This window comes from Rhinatrema bivittatum, chromosome 3, assembly GCF_901001135.1.
Source record: "Rhinatrema bivittatum chromosome 3, aRhiBiv1.1, whole genome shotgun sequence".
Classification (NCBI taxonomy): domain Eukaryota; kingdom Metazoa; phylum Chordata; class Amphibia; order Gymnophiona; family Rhinatrematidae; genus Rhinatrema; species Rhinatrema bivittatum.
The window spans coordinates 297,553,266-297,578,736 of record NC_042617.1 but is presented as its reverse complement, the minus strand read 5'-3'; the positions used below and the strand labels follow the sequence as shown (position 1 = coordinate 297,578,736).

General features: G+C 44.9%; 1 protein-coding gene across 2 annotated transcripts in view; it reads left to right on the top strand.

The window, feature by feature from the left end:
• The window catches only part of LOC115087614 (acid-sensing ion channel 1), a 520,530-nt gene that overhangs the window by 450,999 nt on the left and 44,060 nt on the right, over positions 1–25,471 (top strand). For both annotated transcript variants that reach the window (XM_029595019.1, XM_029595018.1), the window contains one exon: positions 12,441–12,591. In XM_029595019.1, the coding sequence (XP_029450879.1) occupies positions 12,441–12,591 (151 nt within the window). The remainder of the gene's footprint in view (positions 1–12,440; positions 12,592–25,471) is intronic.

Here is a 25,471-nt window from a genome sequence, read left to right as displayed (position 1 = left end):
ACATTCCAACCCTGATGTTCCAAGTCTTGCTTTTGATGTCCTTTGTCCAATCCTGATCATGAAGTACCTTCAGTCCTTAAGTTCCGGGTTCTGCCCACTTGCCCCGGACCTCATCTCCAGCTGACCTTTCCTGAGAGTAAATCCGTCCATTTCCTGAAGGCTGGAGCCCTCTTCCGGCAGGATCTGTCTTCAAGCACTGCCCGGATTCCTCCTTTGTCCTGAGCCTCAGTCTTGTGCTCGCTCCGCTCTCCGCGTGGTCCGCGACCAGCCTCTTCAGGTTGTGTAGGGCACACCATGGGACAGGGTGGTCCGTGTCCAGCCCTCATCAGCTGTATAGGGTGCCTTGAGTGGCAGCGCTTGTCTAAGCCTCCAAGTATCCTGAGTCCTTATCCTCGTCTGAGTTTTCCCAAGTTTCAAGTCCTCATCGGAGTACTCGGATCCTTGCCTGACTCTCTAGAATCCACCTCTGATCTTCATCTACATCTGAGTTCCAAGCTACCTCTCGCCTTCATCTCGTCGGAGCTCCAAGCTACCTTTTTGTCCTCGTCTCATCTGAGTTCCAAGTTTCCTCATGTCCTCGTTTAGTCCGAGTTCCAAGTCTTCTTTTGTCCTCGTCCAGCCCGAGTTCCCTCGTGTCCTCCTCTCATCTGAGCTCCCAAGTTTCCAAGCGTCCTCGTTTCGTCTGAGCTCCCAAGTCTCCAAGGGTCCTTTCTCGTCTGAGCTTCCAAGTGCCAAGTATCTTCGTCTCGTCTGAGTCTCCAAGTACCAAGCATTCTCGCCTCGTCTGAATCTCCAAGTGTCCTCGTCTTGTCTGAGTCCCAATCTCCACATGTCTTCGACTCATCTGAGCCTCTGAGTTTCCTCGTCTTGTTCAAGTCTTCAGCCTAGTCCAAGGTCGAAGTTTTGTCTTGTTCCAAGCTCCACTACCATCACCTGTCCTCGACCTCTGTCCATCCTGCCGCATCTGCCGCTACCCAGTGGCAGGTCCAAAAGGGCTATCGAGTGGCCAGAGGGCTACCCCAGAGACCAGCATAGCGTTGCTGGGTCTCTACCGGTGAGTGCAGGTTTGGCAGAGGTTAGGGCGGTGGTCAGTCTGCTCCTCCTAAGCTGGAACACATCTTGCCTGCCGCGGCACTTCCACGTTGCTCCTCTCTGCAGTTGTGCCGTGGTCCAAGGGCACACATCTCCCGTGAATCGGGAGCGCTCCCTCCCACAGGTTCCAACAATGACTGTCCTTAGGTGCATTTGGGTGGTGACACATAAATTGCTCAAGTTACCCACACAGATTTCCCCGCATTTTCCATTGAGAGGCCCCTCAAAGAATTCTTTGCTGATTCTTCCCAAACAGAATACTTTCACTGTTTTGTCTAATTGGCTACTTAAAGATTTGCTTCACCCTACTACTGGGATGTTATATTCTTTTGCACAGTGTCAAGAAAAGTTGGGCTTTCAACCTCACCATTTTCTATTATATGGTTATTTGAGGGCATCATGCCAAGCTGTAATGAAAAGAGTGGGAGGTGTAATTGACAACTCACTTTATTCTGGATTATTTAAATGTTTTGGGGCCAAACTGGGCTCCTTATCATGTCTATATAAGTTCTACACTTCTGCTAACATATCTGGTGTATACAAATTTGCTCGTGAAATGGCAACAAGATTATGAGGAAGATATCAACACATCCATGCTCAAAAATTGTTATCTATCCATACCAAAGATAACGAATAATGTGGGACTCAGAGGATTAAAACAAAAAAATTTTTATAGAATTATTTTTTCTCCTGCAAGTGCCTACAAAATGCGCATAGTTACATTAAATCGATGTCTTAAATGTGGATCTATACAGGCTTCAGTTATTCACTGTTTATGGGATTGTGAGACTATCCAAACTTTTTGGGAAAACATGCGCAGTCGATTCTTGGTTCTCTTTGGTAAGGATGTTCTCTGGTCTTGCTCGTTTTGTATCTTGAATAATGATATGGGGGAAGGAAGTTTGAATCTAGATAATGTATGGTTTCTCTCCAAAGCATGTTTAATAGCAAAGAAATGCATTCTATCCAGCTGGATAGAGCCAACTCCCCCAACTGGAGAAATGTAGAAAGCCTTAATGACTGAGTTATTTAAATTGGAATATGGCTCCCTTTACCGCTGGTTTTCTCCCAAGAAAAAGCATTTCTTCAAAGAGATCTGGTCCGTCTTTTATGATTCTTTGCTGGACTCTGTTTAAAAGATAGCTCCTCTGGTCACGAGCTGAGACATGCTCTTTATCAAGGATTTTGATAGCCTTGTTTCCTTATTATTGCTGGGGATATGAGTTCACTCCATTATTGTATTAACAATGTTTGCAAGATGCAGCTTTGTGGTCTTGGGGGGGGGGGAAGGGTTTGGGGGGAGGGAGCTTTAAATACAAAAAAAGGGGTGCTGCCTAATTTTGGATATGTAATTTGGTTGCCTGTTTTCTATGTTTGCAGTATGCCACAATAAAGACAATTTGAAAAAAAAAAAAAAGACACAAAGGGACCCACCTCCCCCATCCAGTCTAGTTTTCATACTACTTGCAAGGAACATGCATGAGAGAACTTTGCATTTACTAGGTCTCTCTATTATGCAGAGTTCTCCCATGCATATTTATTATGGATATCCTGAAAACCCGACTGCCAGCGGGCTCACCAGGACAGGTTTGAAAAGCCCTGCACTTAGCGAAAGGACAAAAGAGGGAGGTTAGTCTGGAATAGGTTCTGCAGTAGCAGGTGCTAAGGCAGGGGTGGGCAATTCAGGGTCACCAACCAGTGGGGTTTTTAGGATATCCCTAATGAAATATTTGCATACAACTGAGGCAGTGTGCCTGCAAATCTATCTCATGCATATTCCATTAGGGATATCCTGAAAACCTCACTGGTTGCTGGCCCTTGAAGACTAGAATTGCCCATCCCTGTGCTAAGGGACAGACAGGGTGCAAGCCATTCCTATCTGCTAATATCTTAATTTATGTGCCTATAGAAGCCTTCTTTTGCATAGCAGTTTAAGCCATTCCAGTTTCTGCTGAAAGTTAATCAGATAGATGAAGACTTTGTTGTTTATTTTTTTGTCTCCCTGCAGTGGTGTCTTCTCACATGTTCACAGGTGGTTAATTAAGCAGATAGGATCATAGGAAGATAGGACTGGAAGGGACTTAGTTTAAGGATGCCACCTTAGCCCATGTCAACTAAACAGACTAAGCCAGGCCTGCTTTTGCCCCTCTTGCACACATGGAGTTCTAGTTCTGGGTTATACAGGGAAATAAACGGGGAAATCAGAACCATAGCTCCATATGTGCATTGGGGGACAAAACTGGACTGGACCAGCCTGTTTGGCTGACAAGATGTGAGGTGGCAACCCTAAATCCATCTTGTGTACCATCATGAAAGCAGAATTTTCTGCACAGGTCTCTTGGAGCTTCAGATAAAGGAATGGCAGAACTGCTGACATAAATCTCCGTTTTCATGTTCTCTCTCCGGTTCTTCATTAACCTGTCGCCTTGCAATGGATAAAATTGTTGGCCAATAAATAGCCAATGCCAAGATTGAGTGCGGTGCTCCGGAGAGCAGAATACACTCCTATTCAGGCTGGAAGCCGTGTCTTAGCAACCGCATTTTAAAATATATGAGACTGGAGCCCTGGCACACAAGTATTCTCAGTTCACGAGCTGTGTAGCATAAGTACTGGTCAGAGTCTTCACAACAGCAATATTCCTACATCTTGGCTCTCTATAACTGTCTCTTTTGATCATATTCCTAGGTTTCCTTCTTTGTCTTTATTTTTCTTCTTACATTTTCACACGTTTTTGGGGAAATAAAGGTTGTGTTCCTTTTATGACCTACTAAACATCTCCTTTCCTGAGTCCTATCTTCTGTTCATGCTTTTTACATATCAGAGTAATGTGGCCTGCATTATAGGGTTGTCAACATGCTCCATGTCATATGGGACAGGCTGAGGCAGCCTGGCTTTCATCCCAGTGCATGCTGGGAATTGTAGTTTCCCTTCCTCTAATTGCAGGACTATAAGGACCCGTATACATTGGGAGTAAAACCAAGACTTGAAGCCTGCCCTGAAAGTATGAAACCAATTGTTAACTGGATGCCAGCTCCTCCTTTCTGTTTCTTTGTGGGCATTAGACATTTCAGTAGAACTGCCAGGCGATCTGGTTCAAGGTGGGAGACTTTTGGGCCACTCCTGGTTTATTTAATTTATATCCCAATGCATTTTGGTATTTGTAGTCCCTGCTTCTACCATTTGAAATCAGCACTGCAGGTACCAGGACTGACCTAAAACCTCCCTCCTTGACCTAGGTCGTTTAGCATCCCTGTTTCACTTCCACTGGGGTTAGCTACAACATTGGTTACCATGAGACAAGCTGCATGGGTGGGTTGGAGAGGAGGCATTGGATTCCACTTCATACCCGTGGTATTCCTGTTTATACTTGCAGAAACCCTCTCGGTGCAGAGGGCAAACAATTAGAAACTGAAAGCAGGTGAACTGTAGGTCACCATGAGCCTAACTGTCCTTAGACCTGTCCTTCCTAAAAACTGGACAATCTGGGATCAGCTGCAGGAAGAGCACTTAGTGACCATGCAGCGTTATCTTCATGTTTCTAAGTACCGGAGCTTCTGTCCAAAACTGAAAAAGGGGGAGTCTCTCCACATCCCAGCTCCCTTGAACTTCCCTTGGCAGCACTGGAAACAGGCTGCCTGTATCCCTGTAACTCCCATAGCTCTCCCGGACTTATGTTGGGAGGGGGCTTTCTCCCCCTCCCTCTCACCCCCAGAGCTTCCTCTCTCCCACACTAGGAGGGGACTTATCTCCCTCACTCTCCACGCTCTCTCTGTCCCATACTGGGGAGAGGAGAGGGGGACTGTCTCCATCCCTCTAATACCCATAGTTTGTTTTAGACCTTTTTTTTTTTCTTCTTCCCCCTCTCTCTTCTTCTTTTCTCTTCCTCCCAGCTTAAGCAAATAGGATTCAAAAGGCTATTTCTATAGAAATGTAACCTCTAGTCTAGTATCCAATCACAAGACCCTAAAGATCACACCTCAGATAGGGTTTAAGATGGTAAAATCCTCTCCTGATGGTAATATACTCTGAAAGTCCAAGATTTCCTGTTGGGGGGAAGGATTATTTTCCAGGCCCTGAGCATTGTTCAACATGAAAGCCTCTTGTAAACAGTAATAATAATTACTCTGGAAGCAACTGATGATTTCTAATTTGACTTTTACTGTTTAATGATCGAAATTTGATGAAAATATTAAGTTTCAAGGTCTTGGTATTTAAAATCAATTTTACAGCTTCAGATCATCTAATAAAATTACTGACTTTCAACTTCCAGTTAATGTATTCTGTTACTGATGTCAAATAGGTTTCTTCTCTCTAATCCATTCCAATTAATGGGGTAGTGTTAAAGTTCCCACCCACAATTTGGTGAATGGGATGCTATTTCATTTTAGACATACAAATTCCAAGTCCAGTTTCTCATAGCTTTAGTCCAATTGTTCAGTCCCTCTCCTTTCTTCCCTTGTTGGTACGTGGAGTGGACCTCCATACTCCTCTCTTCAATATTTATTTAGTTAGTTATTTATTACATTTGTATTCCAGCAATCCACAGTTCTTAGTGGATCACAGCAATATCCTGATGAAGCAGATGTGGTTGTTTTATTTATTTTTATTTATTTAAAAACTCTTCTATACCGTCGTTAAGTTAGATAACCATCACAACGGTTTACAGTAAGGCACAATAATGAAAAAATGAGTGGTATAGCTTACAACTTAATCTTGTGCCATCATAGTATGGTAACAATTTAATATAATAAACTATGTGAGTGAGTTAAGTTTTTATGTTAGGAATATATTAGGCTGGCGATAATTTCTGCCAGCGCCGGGGAAGTGTACAGAAAAGCAGAAAAAACTGCTTTTCTGTACCCCCTCCGACTTAATATCATAGCGATATTAAGTCGCGCGCCCAGGAGAGTGGCCTGTGCGCGCGCCGGGAGAGCGCGCGCTCGCCGGCTCTCCCGCACGTTTTTCTGTATCGACCTGTTAGAAGGGATAATCAGATTCATGCCACTGAATATAAACAGATAAGTTCTAGTTAGCCAGATAAGTTACATTCGGATAACTGTAGACCTGCTATTGAGCAGCTCTAACTTATTTGATTAACTTAACCAATAAAGACTGAATATAGGCACTTATCCTGTTAAGATAAGTGGATAAATTGCCCTGCCTTGATCTGCCCATTGCCCAGCTAAGTGGTGGCCGCTGAATATAGCCGGATATTCAGCGGCTGCCACTTAGCCAGATAAGTCCCTTTTTATCCAGCTAAGTAGCGCTAAATATCGGCCTCCCCGAGACTCCACCATTTCAGACTCCCACATGGGGGCGGTATAACCCACAATAATATTACTCCTGTCCCCTGTGAAAAATAGAACAGTCCTCTTTAGCAGAGATCCTTTAGGCTTTCTACAGAAATGGAAAGCCAACAAAAAATAATTTACTTACAGTTCTCTCTGTTAAAAGAAGTCACACACCAAAGATGCATAAGCAGATTTCTGAAGGGGATTTGTTATGTGTTCTCCCCCTCTTGAATAAATTATCCATTTAATGCTCTGGCAGTAAATCCTTACCATCGGCTTCAGTATTGCAGCTGGATTTTATACAAGAGAAATTATTAAGGTTAGGTTTAATATAACGTGGAAAGGTAGCTCCAAGTGTAGTGCATGTAGCAAATAGTGGAGTGCTATGAGCAGGGTTATGAGGAACAGGCTAATGTCCAAAGGGATCTTGTACTAGTACAGCTGGAGGAGCTGCTTCTTTAGCTCAGCAGTAGGGTCTCAAGGTTGCAGATTAAGATTCTGATATCCCAAATTGGGAGATAGACATAGGGGAGTGTTTCAGTGAGGGCCGAATCCTCACATATAATGTCAAAAGTAGGATTTTGCATGCTGCCCTGGACCAATGGTGGGATGGATGCTAACAAGAGAGCAGTTTCTGTCCCGAGCAGCAGGAGGGTATGCCATATAGGCAGCTTGAGAGGGAAGAGATATGAATGACATACCTAAAGTAGTTGGGAGCATCCCGCACGCTCAGCCTAAAGTAGTTGGGAGCATCCCGCACGCTCAGCCAACAGTAGAATCATTGGTTTTAGAGCCCAAAGGGTTACATGTTCAAATTCTGAGAGCTTCAGTTGAGGCAGTGCGAAGCATTTTAGAGAGAGGAACCCTCACATGTGCCAAGGTTCAAACTCTCTTTACAAATACAATTGTAGTAGAGAGAAATTCACTAGAATCAGGAATTTCTGGGGGTGGGAAAGAAGATGGTGATGAGTATGAAAGAAATAAAGGTGAGACTCCCCCCAGAGAGAGAAAGTCAGTAACTGATGGTGGAATATTTCTGATCAGTCTTCTTTTATTACGCTCCATCAAACTTAAAATATTCTTTTTTTTTTGTCAAAATCATTTTTATTAATGAGCAACGCAGGTACAACCAAAACTGTTGTTAGGGGAAAGAGAAGGTACAATATAAACCAAAGATTGATGCAGCTTTGCAATACAGGATGATTCCCTTTAATTATCAGAACCAACGTGAACAACACCCTGCGTACACTCTGTTTGAGGTCCACCGGACCATAATGATCAAACCAAACTCAGACAGTACCACACAACCCATTCATGTCACAAAACCCTCAGGAGACATCCCCTCGATTGCAATCTTCAACAAGTAATCATAAAAAGGTGAATATCAAGCGTCACTTAAAGTCTGCATCTTGCCTTACTACACAGTAACTGCAGACCAAACGCCAATATTCTGATTAAGGGGGGGTTTTCAGAGAACCATGAACTTTATTTTTTTATTTTTTTATTTACTTGGCCATTTTATATACCATCGTTCCAAGAGAAGATCACAACGGTTTACATCATGACATAAATATCATAGGTACCCTGGGTGATCCAAGATGGCGACATAGCATGTAGCCTGGGCGTCCATCTTTTCCTTTGTCGGAATTTTCCTTTTGGATTAATGCCTCATTCTGTCCGCAAGCATAGGGCGAGGGAGCGTCTAGCTCCGGAGACATCCTCTCCACAAACCTTGGCTGGGCCGATGGATGAACATGTATTTCAGGTCCTTGGAAATATGGAGGCGGCCTCGCTGGGAGGAGAACGGGGGGAAGAAGAACCCGCAACCTCCCCTGAGCTGATGACAACCCTATCTCCTGTAGAGAGATCGCCGCCTGAGAATCCAGCGGAGGCTCGACCCCAGTAACGGCAGAGGGACTCAGAGGGGTCAGAAGTCGGCGCCCGAGGTGAGTCCTTCTTGAAGCCCGCGGTGCTGGAGAGAGAGGCCCATACATTTCCGGGCGAAATTGCAGCTCAAGCTGCCCAGTCCCAGGGATATGGGAAGGAACCTAAATATTCTCTATTTCAAATAATGGAGTTGGTGAGACCTCAGCAGATTAACCTTGAAACGATATGGGAAGCCATTTATATTTTGAATACTAATGTTTCACTTCAGATTAATAATATTTCTAAAGCAGTTCAAGATATGGATAGAAGACTGGAATTGGTTGAAAATGATTTGGGAGATAGTAAAAAGATTCGGGACTTATATAGTACTAAAACTGAAAGTCCTACTCAGCAACAGATGATTAAAGAAAACACCTCTTTCAATTTTAAGTTGGAAAATTTGGAAAATTTATCACGTGCAAAGAATATCTCTAAGGGGCAGATTTTTTAAAAGTTCGCGAGCACCCGGCAAAATCGGAGCGGCCTCGGAGTGAACTTTCTTTCCGGCGCTCCCCACCTTCCCTTTCCTTCCCCTAACTAACCCGCCCCCCCGGCCCTAACTAATTCCCACCCCCTACCTTTATTTCAAAAGTTAACTTGCGTGCGCGGGCCAGCTGCCGGCACGCCATGTTTCGGTCCGGGAGCTGGTCCGGAGGCTGCGGCCGCCCCCCCGGAATGCCCCCCGATGACGCGCCAGCCGCAACCTGCCCCAACCCACACCCGACACGCCCCCGGCACGCCCCCCCAGGAAAGCCCCGGGACTTACGCGCTTCCCGGGGCTTGCGAGCGCCGCTGAGCCTATGCAACATAGGCTCGGCGCGCACAGGGGATGGAAGGGGCAGCTTTTCGGGGGTTACGCGCATAGCCCTTTGAAAATCTGCCTCTAAGTTTTTAAATTTTGATTATTTAGCATACTATTTAGTTTGCTATGTTAATTATATTATGAAATAATGTATTTACTTCTTTCTTCTTTGGAAATGCAAATAATTTTAAATGATTAATTGCTAACTACTGTAAATCGATTTGATATGCTTGCATGAAAAGTCGGTATATAAAAATTATTAAATAATAAAAATAATAATAATATTCGCTGTATAAATTTCACAAAACTCCCATATGCGTCACCTAAAGATATCTGGAAAAGGTATCTAATTGAGATATTGAAAATTCTAGAAGAGACACTTCCCATAACAGCTAAATTGTATTATATACCACAAATAAAGAAGAGTCTAATTCAAGAAGAGAAAGATATAAAGATACACCTAATATGAATATTTCAGATATCTTGGAACATTCGGATGATGTTGTGGCTGTACCATCTACATTGATTGTTACGTTTCTACTTGATTCAGACAAGGAATGGATTTTTAAAAAATATTTTCTACATCGGAAGGAACCATTCCTGAATTGTAAAATACAGATGCTTCCTGATCTTTCCAGGCAAATGCAGAAGTGCAGATGCCAATTTCTGTTATTAAAACCTAGAGTTTTACAATTGGGAGCATTATTTGTTCTTAAATTTCCTTGTAAATGCCTGATAAAATATCAGGGTGTTTCAGACCAGTTTTTTCTTCTTTCCCAACTAGTTACTTTTCTTAGTAATAAGGGGGGAGATTAGGTTAGTTCCTAATGTCTGGCTAAGGGAGCTTAATAGAGAACAATTGATCTTGAATAAATAAATCAGACCCTATACTACTAATTTCCTATGATTTTTCTTAGGATTGTGTATACTGGGATCTTTGCTGGCTCTTACAGTGGTCTAAATAGATACATGTGATGTAATTGTTTCATTGAAAGTATATCAAAGTTGTATATTTGTGTTAATCACAAGTTTTTGCATCTCAAGTGTTTACTTGAAAAATAATGTAAAAGATTGATAAATAAAAAAATAAAAATATATATTATAGGTAGGCAGTTATATTCACTAGATGTGTTAAAAAATCATACATTTTAGCAAGAGGGAGGAGTGAGGAAGCGGGGATGAGGTAGTATTTTTGACAGAGGCTGCTGGAGGGATAAATGGGGAGGAGAGGGGAGGGGAGAGGAAGTCCCAAAGATTTGTATTTAGGCTGAGTTGGGAAGTGATGAGGTATTGTGTACTTTAGTTAGGTTCATGGTGAGTTTGACCATGAAGGGGCAAGTACAGATTTCTGAAAGGTTTAAGTTAGGTTGTAGGCATTTTGAAATAACCACGTTTTAAGGTCACGTTTGAATTTCTTTGTTTCAGTGGTCAGTCGTAGTGTCTCGGGTAGAGAGTTCCAAAGTTTAGGGCCTGCTATGGAGAACATACAGTTTTTTGCCTGAAGAGTATTCTGTAATAATGGCACAACTAGTAATCCTTTATTGTGAGATCTTAGTGATCTCTGTGGCTTGTAAGGTTGTATCGCCACCCCTACCAGGCTAGTGTTGTCAGAATGAAGGGAGGAATGTAGTAGAGATGTGAATCGTGTCCTCGATCGTCTTAACGATCGATTTCGGCTGGGAGGGGGAGGGAATCGTATTGTTGCCGTTTGGGGGGGTAAAATATCGTGAAAAATCGTGAAAAATCGTAAAAAATCGAAAAAACGTAAAATCGCAAAACCGGCACATTAAAACCCCCTAAAACCCACCCCCACCCTTTAAATTAAATCCCCCACCCTCCCGAACCCCCCCCCCCCCCAAATGACTTAAATAACCTGCGGGTCCAGCGGCGGTCCGGAACGGCAGCGGTCCGGAACGGGCTCCTGCTACTGAATCTTGTTGTCTTCAGCCGGCGCCATTTTCCAAAATGGCGCCGAAAAATGGCGGCGGCCATAGACGAACACGATTGGACGGCAGGAGGTCCTTCCGGACCCCCGCTGGACTTTTGGCAAGTCTTGTGCGGGTCAGGAGGCCCCCCCCAAGCTGGCCAAAAGTTCCTGGAGGTCCAGCGGGGGTCAGGGAGCGATTTCCCGCCGCGAATCGTTTTCGTACGGAAAAGGGCGCCGGCAGGAGATCGACTGCAGGAGGTCGTTCAGCGAGGCGCCGGAACCCTCGCTGAACGACCTCCTGCAGTCGATCTCCTGCCGGCGCCATTTTCCGTATGGAAAATGGCGCCGGCCATACGCGTATGGCCGGCACCATTTTCCGTACGAAAACGATTCGCGGCGGGAAATCGCTCCCTGACCCCCGCTGGACCTCCAGGAACTTTTGGCCAGCTTGGGGGTTAGTGGTTTCCAAACCTGTCCTGTAGGACCCTCATCCAGTCAGGTTTTCAGGATAGCTGCAGTGAATATGCATTAGCTAGATTTGCATGCGCTGCCTTCATTGCATACAAATTTATCTATGCATATTCATTGTGGATATCCTGAACTCCTGACTGGCTTGAGTTCCCCCAGGACGGGTTTGAACCTCTGAATTAGGCTTTTTTACTACACTGCTGGGTCATGGTGGATTCATTATTTCCAAAGTGTCTTCTGTTTTGTCCATGTAGATGCTTACAAAAATGATGTTTCAGCAAAATAGGACTATCTCAATCTGCCATTCATGACTTGGAACAAGTTGGCAGATGTTAAAGTATGACTCTCTAGGGTGTGTCTGCAGAGAGCATCTCACTAGGATACATCTCCATATGCCTTGCCTGTAGGGTGTGTCTCAAGTTGATGTTGGATGACTCCACAGGGTTTGCTTATATTTATTTATTTATTTGATGAGTTTTATATACCGTCATTCGGTAGACTGTATTTTCATGGAGTTTGCCTCTGAAGAATATGTGCAGTACAATAGGGCAAAATCAAAGTTGCCTCAGCCTGTCCTTTATTGCTTGGACACATCCTGATATTTCAAGATAGTAAGGTGTGGCTCTCAGGCTAGGGATGCTATGAAATGTCTGTCTCCATGTGTTGTCTCTGTAAGATATGTCTCCATAAGACGTGTCCTCCTAAAGTGTGTATGTATGGTATGGTTCAGTACATTTTGCCATGTTATATGTGTCTCTCTGTAGGATGTGTGTCTGTAGGGCATGTCTTCATAGAGTTTGCCACTGGTACTATATTTCTTATCTCTGCAGGGGGGGCTGTGTGTGTACGCGTTGATTATCTCTGTGTGGGAAGTTTTTCCATTAAAATGTCAGTATCACTTTGTACTTAATCCATCTGTATCTTTTCCTGTAGGTCTTCACTCGCTATGGGAAATGTTACACCTTTAACTCTGGGAAGAATGGGAAAGCCCCTTTGATCTCAGTAAGAGGAGGAACTGGGAATGGTCTGGAACTCATGTTGGATATTCAGCAGGATGAGTACATGCCTGTCTGGGGGGAAACAGGTAAGAAAGTCTCTCACCTCTTATCTATTTACTTATTTACTTAAACTTTTCTATAGCATTTATCTGACCAAATCCAATGCCCTGAGCAGGGTACAAAACATCACAGGAGTATTAAGAAATCAGAGGTCCGATTACCTTGACTGAGACTTTTGTTTTTTCTTTACAATAGCCGTCCTCAATCCAGTCCTTGGGAATCCCCTGGACCAGTGTGGATTTTCAGAATATCCTCAGGGGCAGATTTTATAAAACTACGTACGCGTGTACTTTTGTTCGCGCACCAGGCGCAAACAAAAGTACGCTGGATTTCAATAGATACGCGCATAGCCGCGCAGCCTGCCTCCATTCCCTCCGAAGCTGCTCCGAAATCGGAGCAGTCTCAGAAGGAACTTTCTTTCAACCTTCCCCTCCCTTCCCCTACCTACCCCCCCCCAGCCCTATGTAAACCCCCCTACCTTTGTTGCACAAGTTAAGCCTGTCCGAGGCAGGCGTAACTTGCACGCACCGGGCCGGCCGCCAGTGCGCCATGGTCCGGTCTGGGGGCTGGTCCAGAGGCCGCGGCCATGCCCCCGGAACGCCCCAATCACGCGCCGGCCGTGACATGCCCCCGACACACACCCCGATGACGTGCCGGCCGCAACACGCCCCCTGACACGCCCCCTAGGAAAGCCCCGGGACTTACGCACGTCCCAGGGCTTTGCGCGCGCCAGCAGCCAATGCAAGAAGGGCTCGGCGCGCGCAGGGGGTAGGTTTTCGGGGGTTACGCGCGTAACCCTTTGAAAATCTACCCCACAGTGAATAAGCATGAGATAGATGTACATGCACTGCTTACTGTTGTAAGCAAATATATCTCATGCATGCTCATTGTGGATAGCCTGAAAACCCAGCTGTTTGGAGGATCCCTAAGAATTGGATTGAGGATCAGCTACTGAGAGGAAGCAGTACTGCTCTTACTGGCATCACTAGCATGGGGTCTACTTAGTGTTTGGGCACTTGCCAGGTACTTGTAGCCACTGTTGGGCTTGTTGGACCCTTGGTCTGACCCAGTATGGCAATTTCTTATGTTCTTTTTTTTTTTTTTTTTAATTTTATTAGTTTAAACAAAATTTACAAAGGATTATCACTTTGTACAGAAACATGAGAAACAATCTATCTTCATTTTACAACTTTCTCAGTTATATTTTTAAAGAAGAATTACATAATCAAATAAACTTGACCCCAAATATAATAGAGGGTGTTACAGCCAGAACATATGAGGAGAAATCTTAAAGAATTATTACTTAAGAAAAAGCTTAACGTTTAATAACTATTCTTCCTTTTCTATGACTCCACATTTAAAGCATCTTGGACAGAAGGATTGGGGAGTAATCTTTTCCTATTTTCCAATAATTCTTTCATTTGTTCAGGTACAAAGAAAACATACATAACATTATCTAGTTTTAATATACATCGACAAGGGTACCTGAGTATAAAAGTTGCCCCCAAAGAACGGGCTTCCTGTCGCATTGACAGGAATCCCCTCCTTCTCTCCTGAGTAGCTTGTGCCAAATCAGGGAAGACCTGCACTGATTTACCCATGAATTCTGCTCTCATGTTTGAAAAATAATTCCTCATTACTAGACTGAGATCTTGGGAATAAACAAAAGAAACCAAGAGAGTAGATCTCTCTACTATTTCCGGCATAGAAGTCTCTAGAAAAGTTGTTAAGTTAGCAAGATCAAGCTCTGGAGCAGCTTCTCCTCCTCTAGGCCTTGCATGAGGCATGAAATACACTTTGTTCAAAGGGGGAATATTTTCAGGAGCTATCTTCAAAATTTCCACCATGTATTTCCTCAGAGTTACTCTCGGTTGTTCGCCCATAACCTTTGGGAAATTTATAAATGTAAGGTTTAAATTCCTTGATTTATTTTCAAGCTGTTCCAATTTCCTGTTTATGGCGATACGGTCTTTCAACAAAGCTGCTTGCATATCTTGGGACTTCTTTACTTGATCTTCCAGCCTCAGAATCTTTTGCTGGTGTTCTAAGTATCTTGCATTATATTCATGAGTGAAACCTCCAATTTTTTGGTTCACATTTGCCTGCTGTTGCGCAACTTTGAATAATGCCATCCCCATTTTGGTTATCAGCTCCCAGAGAGCGTGCATAGATACAACCTCAGGTTTTGGGAATAAGGCGTTTCCTGCTTCGGGCTCAAATTTAAAAAAATCTTCGCCATTTAAGGCATTCAAAGTGGAAACAAAATCCAAATTTGAGCTTGCCGCCGGCAGCCCTGCCATCCCTTCTCCTGTCTCCTCCAGGCCTGCATTTTCTCTCCCATTCCCCGTGGTGGTTCCTGCTGCTGTACCCAGCTCCCCAATCGGGACCGATAGAGCACTCACCAGACTCGAGGAATCTCTGGGGACCGGCACTGGAGGCGTCCTGGAGTCTGGAGGGCTCAAGGTGGTTTCTCCAGGGTCAACCACGGCTCCTCCCGTGGTTACCTCCGCGGAGCGCGTCACCTCCAATCTTGAATAGTTTGCAGTCAGCTCCGCTATCGTACACTGTCCGGGTGGAAGGGATGGCGCTGCAGGATACACGCGAACCCGACCTTTTCTTTTCGGGGGCATATTTCGGATACTCTCCGACCAGAAGAAGCAAACAAAATTGTTGGAAAACGGACAGCATCTAAGCAGTACTGCTACACCGCCACCATCTTGGCTCCCTCTTGCTCTTATGTTCTTAAGAAGATAGTCACAACTGCATCCCTTCTCACAATGAACAATAACACCAGGCAGTGGCTTATAAATCTGGAAATTAATATCCAATATCATGCAAAAAAAGGAAAAAGACCACCGCAACATGCAGAACTTTCCCACCTGACCCATACTGAGTGGGGGACTATCTGTTTCCCTCTCACCTCCAGAACTTCCTCCATCGCACAGCAAGAGGGGGGCTGTCTCACCTTCCCTCTCACACTCAGTGCTCCCAATGTCCCATATTGGGAGGGGCTAACTCCATACCTCCTTATCCCTGATCATCTGTTCCACACTGGGAGGGAGTTTTCTACACATCTTGTACCAAGTTCCCCTCTCTCCCACAATAAGAAGGATTCCCTTTGTGTATTTCTACTTCCACTCACTTTATTTTCATCTGAAACCCAAGTGCATCAAGTGATGCTTGTATACTGAAATGTTGAAGAGCTGCAAGGCTTTAGGTCCACTGAGCTTCTTCCCGACTGGCTAGGTTTCTCTTCCCCCTTCCCCACTCTCTTTTATCCCTATGTGGGAGGGAATGAACAGGAGCTATTAGAAATTGGAAAAAAAAAATAAGATGACTGACATGCATTGCAGGAACAGCTTTTCTATCTACTGCAGCTTCTTTGCAAATATTCAGCTGAAGAGCTTCCTGTACATCTCTGGGGCAACTCAAAGTTTAGCGCAGCTGCAATGGCAAACAGGAACTATAGTTAGAATAAATACACCATGGACCCCGCTACAGGGTTAGTAATTCTGAGGAAAGCGCTGTGCATCTGTGACTAATTCTGCCGCACAATGAAAAAGAGAAACGTTCTCTCCGCTCCGTATCTGGAGATTAACTTAAGTCCCTGGATCAGCACTTTTCATCTAACTGTGTCATCTCACCCGGATCCTTTTTTCCTCAAAGCACGTGTTCAGTTTCAATGGATAACAGACACTGAATAAGTACTAATGATATTATAAATAGCCTTTTGTAAATGGATACTATGATTATGTAGACGGATGGACAGTGAGGAGCAGGAGTATTTTAGGTAAACATTGTGAATGCGACCATCTGAGGCTACCAAAAAATGTGTTAACAGAACCCCCACTCTGGCACCAGTTTGTGCATTTGTAAGAGAACTATGGTTTTCTGCCAAGGTGTCATCATGTCTGTGCTAAGCCATAACAATGCAATTAGTATATTTTATAGTAAGTGACTGGCACAGAAGCGTTCTCTCTCTCTCTCTGCCTTAAAGAATCTTTTTCTTTTTTTTTTTTTGTAAGAATGATGAATCAATGCAAACAGAAACCCAGCAAGTCTGTAGGTAGATCCTCCTGCTCCTGTGTAGTCACGCACTCACAGATACTCTCTGCCTATCTTTAGAAGGGCATTTTAATTAAGTACGGAGTTACCAGAAAAAACAGGCAAGGGGATGGGAGGACCCCAACCTGCGGGGTGATGAGGGGGTGCTTGGTCCAGTAAAGCCTTTGACCAAATTTGGGGGACGGGACTGTAGGCTCACACTACACTTTTTGTTTTCTCCGAACACTGCCACTTAACACCTAACCAGTTATTGTCATGCATATCCGGTTAGATTTTAAGGTTATCCGGCTGTATTTAGCCAGATAACTTTAGGAGATTATATTCAGGGGGACGCAAGCATGGAGAAGGAGGAAATGTGAGAGAGAGGAGAGCAAGGGTCTGCCACAGGTGTTGGAAAGCAACCCCTCTCCTTCCCTCCCACGCTCCTCCCCCCAGCACCCGAAGGCACAGGTTTCTCCTACAAATGGGACAGAAAAGGTGTTCCACAACCTTGCTATAAAAATTGCTCCATCTCCCTTGCAGCCTACAAATAGTCAACGAGCTAGTTGTATGTTGAATGAAGCAGCCTGCAGCTCTGAGGGCTTGACTACATCATGTTTTGGGATTTTGTGCACCGTCAGAAACTCTTGATGTGGTTGCAGCTTTTAGTGGGGAACGTACCCAGTGTTGCATAACCTTTGCCTTCCCCCTCCCCCAGTGCCCCACTGGATTATCCTGCTAATATAATTTTATGTACCATTTTTTAGGCCATTCAATTTGGAATTTAACAGTACCTTACACATTATTAAAATGTATTATTTATGGCCAGAATGTACAATAGCGAAAAACAGCACCAGATTGACCATATTAAGTGTATTGCGTTTCGTGAGGTGCATAATTCTGGAGCAACTTTTATTAAGAAAAAATGGATTGCTGAAAAATTGGGTCGAAGTGAAAGCTGGGTTCAGAGGACATGGGGCAAGACTGCTGATGAGTGTTTTACTGAATTTGGTGATGGTCGAATGCTAAAATTGTCTCAAGAAAACTAAAAGATTATTGAAAATTCCAGCAACAAGCAGAAAAAAAAATCTGTTACCAAGTGACACAAACGATTTTGGATAAGAGGATGAAAAAATCTGATAGAAGAACAGTTTATCGTTATCAAGTCAGGGCTTGTATCCAGGTGTTTCATGTTATTTCAAAAACATTAAAAACCGAAACCCATATCCAAGACAGTCTCTGGCTAGCGAATTGGTTACAAAATTGGGATGAAGAGGATTTCCTTCATTTAGCACCTTCCAATGAATTTTTCATTTGATTAATTCAAAAACCACATTTTCAAAATTATCAAGTTTGGTCAAAAACTTTGAATGAAATTAGCAACATAAGAACATAAAAACATAAGAAATTGCCATGCTGGGTCAGACCAAGGGTCCATCAAGCCCAGCATACTGTTTCTAACAGAGGCCAAACCAGGCCACAAGAACCTGGCAATTACCCAAACACTAAGAAGATCCCATGCTACTGATGCAATTAATAGCAGTGGCTATTCCCTAAGTAAATTTGATAAATAGCTGTTAATGGACTTCTCCGCCAATAACTTATCCAAACCTTTTTTGAACCCAGCTACACTAACCACATCCTCTGGCAACAAATTCCAGAGCTTTATTGTGCGTTGAGTGAAAAAGAATTTTCTCCGATTAGTCTTAAATGTGCTACTTGCTAACTTCATGAAATGCCCCCTAGTCCTTCTATTATTCGAAAGTGTAAATAACCAATTCACATCTACTCGTTCAAGACCTCTCATGATCTTAAAGACCTCTAACGTATCCCATCTCAGTCGTCTCTTCTCCAAGCTGAAAAGTCCTAACCTCTTCAGCCTTTCCTCATAGGGGAGCTGTTCCATCCCCTTTATCATTTTGGTTGCCCTTCTCTGTACCTTCTCCATCGCAACTATATCCTTTTTGAGATGCGGCGACCAGAATTGTACATAGTATTCCAGGTGCGGTCTCACCATGGAGCGATATAGAGGCATTATGACATTTTCCGTTTTATTAACCATTCCCTTCCTAATAATTCCTAACATTCTGTTTGCTTTTTTGACTGCTGCAGCAAACTGAGCCGACAATTTTACTTCAAAACTGTTTTTATTGAATTTTTATATAAATGAAAGAATACAGCATCAACAATGCAATGAACATCATCCACTGCTAAGGCATAGCTACAGCTATTACATAGAATGCTGGATCAGATTGCAAGTCAAAAATCTCACGTGATTGCATTCAACTCGAACTCCCTCAGCCTCAACCCCTCTCTCACTACCCTCCCCTGCCCCCCCTCCCTCCCAGCCCATCCCCCAGGTCTCCATGGTTGACAGAGTATCTCACCAGGTCCAACACAACTACAGACTGTAAAGGCCAGTGTCCAGGACAGTCAAGCGTTCAGAATCAGGCTTCGGATCCGATGGGGTAAGACCTGAATGTAGGGTTCCCAGATGCGCAGGAAGCGTTTATCACTTGGAAAAGAAGAGGCGGCCAGTTGCTTATCCATCAGCATCAACCTGTGGAAATGGTTCCTCCACAGCCAGTATGTTGGGGGATCAGGGGCTGCCAGCAAAGTAGTATGATTTTCTTCCCCACGGCAAACACTTTCTGCAGCAGCAGCCGGGGTCCTTGCCCCCGAACCAGGGCCGGTGGAATCTGTCCAAACAGCACCAGGCAGAATGAAACAGGCAGAGTAATATCCAATAAACCCGCCAGGTATTGCACTATAGAGATGTGAATCGTGTCCTCGATCGTCTTTACGATCGATTTTGGCTGGGAGGGGGAGGGAATCGTATTGTTGCCGTTTGGGTGTTTAAAATTTCGTGAAAATCGTTAAAATCGTGAGCCGGCACACTAAAACCCCCTAAAACCCACCCCCGACCCTTTATATTAAATCCCCCACCCCAAATGCCTTAATACTTCATCAACTTTGGGAGGGAAGTACTTACTTGCCCTAAACCAATGGCAGGAAAACCGGCACACTAAAACCCCCTAAAACCCACCCCGACCCTTTAAATTAAATCCCCCACCCTCCCGAACCCCCCCCCCCCAAATGCCTTAAATTACCTGGGGGTCCAGCGGCGGTCTGGAACGGGCTCCTGCAATTGAATTGTGTTGTCTTCAGCCGGCGCCATTTTGCAAAATGGCGGCCGCAAAATGGCGGCGGCCATAGACCAACACGATTCGACTGCAGGAGGTCGTTCCGGACCCCCGCTGGACTTTTGGCAAGTCTTGTGGGGGTCAGGAGGCCCCCCCAAGCTGGCCAAAAGTCCCTGGGGGTCCAGCGGGGGTCCGGGAGCGATCTCCTGCCGCGAATCGTTTTCCGTACGGAAAATGGCGCCGGCAGGAGATCGACTGCAGGAGGTCGTTCAGCGGCGGTCCGGAACCCCCGCTGAACGACCTCCTGCAGTCGATCTCCTGCCGGCGCTATTTTCCATATGGAAAATGGCGCCAGCCATACGTGTATGGCCGGCGCCATTTTCCGTACGGAAAACGATTCGCGGCAGGAGATCGCTCCCGGACCCCCTCTGGACCCCCAGGGACTTTTGGCCAGCTTGGGGGGGCCTCCTGACCCCCACAAGACTTGCCAAAAGTCCAGCGGGGGTCCAGAACGACCTCCTGCAGTCGAATCGTGTTGGTCTATGGCCGCCGCCATTTTGCAGCCGCCATTTTGCAAAATGGCGCCGGCTGAAGACAACACAATTCAATTGCAGGAGCCCGTTCCGGACCGCCGCTGGACCCCCAGGTAATGTAAGGCATTTGGGGGGGGGTTCGGGAGGGTGGGGGATTTAATTTAAAGGGTCGGGGGTGGGTTTTAGGGGGTTTTAGTGTGCCGGTTTTCCTGCCATTGGTTTAGGGCAAGTAAGTAAGTTCCTGCCCTCCCCCTTCCCCCGATTTACGATTTTTTAACGATAAATCGGGGAAATTGGTATTGTATCATGGCCCTAACGATTTTTGACGATTTAAAATATATCGGACGATATTTTAAATCGTCAAAAAACGATTCACATCCCTATTGCACTATGCGTACCCAGAAGGTCCGCACCAAAGGACAGCCCCAAAACATATGTAGCAGAGTTCCCTCAGCGGTGTGGCATTTCCCACAAAACCCAGACAGCACTATCTTCAAATGCACCACCATTACTAGCGGGATATAGGCTCTCCATAAAAATTTAAATTGTATCTCCCGGTAGTATGAGTTAGAAGAGATACCTGAGATATGGCGGAAACACTGTCACAAGATGTCTGTCGTAACCTCAAACCCCCCCCATCTTTTCGCCAGTGGCCTTCCAATATGTTACAGAAACTGTCAGTAGTGCTCCCCAGCAACTTTTTATAATAATGAGCCAGGGGAGGACTGCGCTGCTTCTCCAAGCCAAATAGAGCCTCCAATGTGAGAAAAGTTTGCGGTTGTTTCACGTCCAAGGGTAAGGATTGTATGTAGTGCTGTAATTGTAAATATGAGAACACCTGTGCTGAGGGCAACCCATATTGCAATGCGAGAGTCTGAAATGGTAACAACTGGCCCATGCTGTCCAAAACATGGCCCAATTACAGTATTCCTTGAACGGCCCAACACCGAAAGCCAGCCGATTGGGAGCCAGGAGAAAAATCTGGGTTGCCCCGAATAGGCAGAAAATAGGCACATAAACGTGGGAGACGCAGCAATTTAGTGGTCAGCTTCCAAGCAGTTCGAAGCGGAGTGATCAAGGACATTATTAACAGGGGATATGAAAATTTACTAGGCTCTGCTGTAAAACAAATCGAAGGTCAATGGGATCAACCAACGTTTTCTCTGCTAGAATATCAATGAAGGAGGATTCCCCCAGGAGCCAATCCCGTATAATTCTAAGATTTCCCGCTAAATTGTAAAGCTTCAGGTTCGGTACACTTAACCCTCCTTGGCCCCACCGAGCCTGCAAAGCCCAAAGAGGTATACGCGCCTCCAGTATCTTCCGATCTGCAGCTTTAAGAGTAAGAGGCAAATTGTGAAATACAAAAAAGCCATTTGGGGAGGATGATCATCTTAAACAAATTGAACCAGCCAAGCAGAGAGAGAGGAAGCGAGCGCCAATTAGCTAAACGCTCCACCATAGCCTTCAGTACTGGGACGACGTTGCAAGCATATAAGGAGTGGAGCTGAAGGGGAAGGAAAATCCCCAAAAACTTGATCTTAGAGGTTGCCCAGGGACATTGGGAAAGGAGTACCCCATGTATCCTTTAAAGAGGCAGGAAAGGGTAAAGCCTCTGACTTCCCTTGATTTAATTTAAACCCTGAAAAAGACCCGTATTCTTGAAAAAGAGCCAAAATTGCAGGGAGCGATTGTCTAGGGTTCGTCATGAAGGCCAGAATATCATCGGTGAACGCGGCATATTTAAAGATCTCCATTTGAAAGCACACCCCTTTAATTGTGCGCGTGTTTTGGGTAGCCAATAATAACAGTTCAAGCTGCAAAATAAACAGCAGAGGAGACAGGGGGCAACCCTGTCTCGTGCCCCTTCAAATGGACAGTGGCTCGGACTGAGATTGATTAGCTACTATAATATGTTAGCTGCTATAATAGGTCATGATATAACAACTGGACCGCCTGATAGAAAAACCCTGTAATCCCCACCAATTGTAAGATATGAAAAAGGTAGCCCCACTCCACCCGGTCGAAAGCTTTTTCTGCATCAAAGCTGACCACCAAATAAGGCACCTGTTCATGTTGACACAGCATCATAGCACTGAGAACTTTACAGATATTAGTCAGCGCATATCGATAGCGTACAAACCCCACTTGGCCTATTCCAATCAACCCGGGTAAAATGCTCACCAAACGATCAGCCATGATCTTTGCCAAAAATTTTTGGTCTACATTTTGGGGCGGATTTTCAGACTCCGCGAATAGGCCTACTTTTGTTTGCGCTCCAGGCGCAAACAAAAGTACGCTGGATTTTAGTAGATACGCGCGGAGCCGCGCGTATCTGCTAAAAACCTGGATCGGCGCGCGCAAGGCTATCGATTTTGTATAGCCGGCGCGCGCCGAGCCGCGCAACCTACCCCCGTTCCCTCCAAGGCCGCTCCGAAATCGGAGCGGCCTTGGAGGGAATCCTCTAACGCCCTCCCCTCACCTTCCCCTCCCTTCCTCTACCTAACCCACCCGCCCGGCCCTGTCTACACCCCCCCCTTACCTTTCTCCGGGGATTTACGCCTCCCGGAGGGAGAAGTAAATCCCCGCGCGCGAGCGGGCCTCCTGCGCCGGGCCGCGACCTGGGGGCGGGTACGGAGGGCGCGGCCACGCCCCCGGACCGCCCCGGGCCATAGCCACGCCCCCATACCTGCCCCCAAAACGCTGCCAACACGCCCCCGAAACGCCGTGACGACCGGGCCCGCCCCCAACACGCCCCCCTTGGAGAACCCCGGGACTTACGCGAGTCCCGGGGCTCTGCGCGCGCCGGTAGGCCTATGTAAAATAGGCTCACCGGCGCGCAGGGCCCTGCTCGCCTAAATCCGCCCGGTTTTGGGAGGATTTAGGCGAGCAGGGCTCTGAAAATCCGCCCCTAAGTAAGGAAATTGGACGGTAGGATTCAGGCTTCATGGTGTCTTTCCCCAGTTTGGGAATCAATGTAATGTGCGCGGTGTTCATATGTTGCGGGTATGAACCCGCCACAATTACCGCATTGAAAGTATTCGTAAGGGGGCTAACAAGGGGGTCAATCAAACTCTTATAAAATTCTGCCATATATTTGAGCCGACGATTTTAAAGTATTATCCACTATGATGCCTAGATTTTTTTCCTGGGTGGTAGCTCCTAATATGGAACCTAACATCATGTAACTACAGCAAGGGTTATTTTTCCCTATATGCAACACCTTGCACTTTTCCACATTAAATTTCATCTGCCATTTGGATGCCCAATCTTCCAGTCTTGCAAGGTCCTCCTGTAATGTATCACAATCCACTTGTGATTTAACTACTCTGAATAATTTTGTATCATCCTACTCTCTGTTTCCTGTCTTTTAACCAGTTTGTAATCCACGAAAGGACATCGCCTCCTATCCCATGACTTTTTAGTTTTCTTAGAAGCCTCTCATGAGGGACTTTGTCAAACGCCTTCTGAAAATCCAAATACACTACATCTACCGGTTCACCTTTATCCACATGTTTATTAACCCTTCAAAAAAATGAAGCAGATTTGTTAGGCAAGACTTTCCTTGGTTAAATCCATGTTGACTGTGTTCCATTAAACCATGTCTGTCTTTCTAAATGCCCTACGATTTTGATCTTGAGAATAGTTTCCACTATTTTTCCCGGCACTGAAGTCAGGCTCACTGGTCTATAGTTACCAGGATCGCCCCTGGAGCCTTTTTTAAATATTGGGGTTACATTGGCCACCCTCCAGTCTTCAGGTACAATGGATGATTTTAATGATAGGTTACAAATTTTAACTAATAGATCAGAATTTTCATTTTTTAGTTCCTTCAGTACCCTAAGATGCATATCATCCGGTCCAGGTGATTTGCTACTCTTTAGTTTGTCAATCTGGCCTACTACATCTTCCAGGTTCACAGTGAACATTATCGCCAAATTATCAGAAACTCTGCTTGCATTGGTCTTTTTGTCATGTTCACAGAGAAGAAAATGTGGGTAATCAAAAAATGTGAAGAATCTTGGGATGGCACCTATTTTCAGAATACGAGTTTAGTCGAAAATTTTATCCCATCTTTGAGTGATCTGGAAAACGTTTTGGTGGTAGGCATGCGAGCGCCAATACTATGCAACAGCTGCTTAAAGAAAATGGCATTGATTTTTGGGGTAATTACATTTGGCCAGGGAACTCTCCAGAGTTGAACACTGCCAAAAACATAGGTGCCATTATTAAGGATGAGGTGGAGAGTTTAATGTTGAAGGAAAGTGGTCAGGGACGTTATTGCATTGAAACTCTGCGTCAGAATTTGGAATTGATCTCACTAAATTTGGAAAATGATACAGATTTATTTCAAAATTTGTTGTATTCATAACCTGCTTGTTTTAAGGCCATTTTGCATGCTAACAGTGGGCTCACCAACTATTAATTATATGTTGCTTAATTCTATTTTGAATGCTGATTAAAATGGTATATTGCATGTTTTTTTATCAGATTTCTGGTTGCTGCTGCAATGGGGAGGCAAAGGTTATGCAACACCTGGTACAAGTGCCATTTGCTTTTAGCGTCCTACCAAGTAACATGCACAATCACAGGACACCTATCCTGAAGATCTTTCTTTTTTATTTAAACCACCAAGGGATTAATTGGTGCTCTGTGACACACAGTTACAAAGGAGACCTGATTGGCGAGGCAGAAAAATAAAAAAAAGCATATTTGGTGATCTGGTTGTGGCAGGGCCCATGGGTTCAGCCCATCTCATGAGCATGGTGATGGTGGAATCTGTGGCATATACCTTACCCTTCAGCAAATTGCAAACCAGCAGTGGCAATAAAGATGTCCCTAGAGAAATTCAGCACTGCTTATGGGAAACTGCAAGGGGGGGGGGGCATTTACCCCTCCCTTCCTTGGATTTTAATGCTAATTATTCTTGCTATTTCTATGATTTTGTTTTTATCCATTCATATTTTTTTTAAATTAGCAACCCCCACTGCTACCCACCACTGAAAAACTTTCTTTGTGTGCCCTTGCACTGCTGTTCCCCAGTCCTCACCACACAGACACATTGAATGTGACAGCGGAAAAAGAACTGCAGGCTCGTACAGGCTCTGTCTATTTTCCTTAAGTAGCTGAGACACATCAGACTTATAGTCTCATTTCTCATGTATCCAGTCATTTCCGAGCTCTGT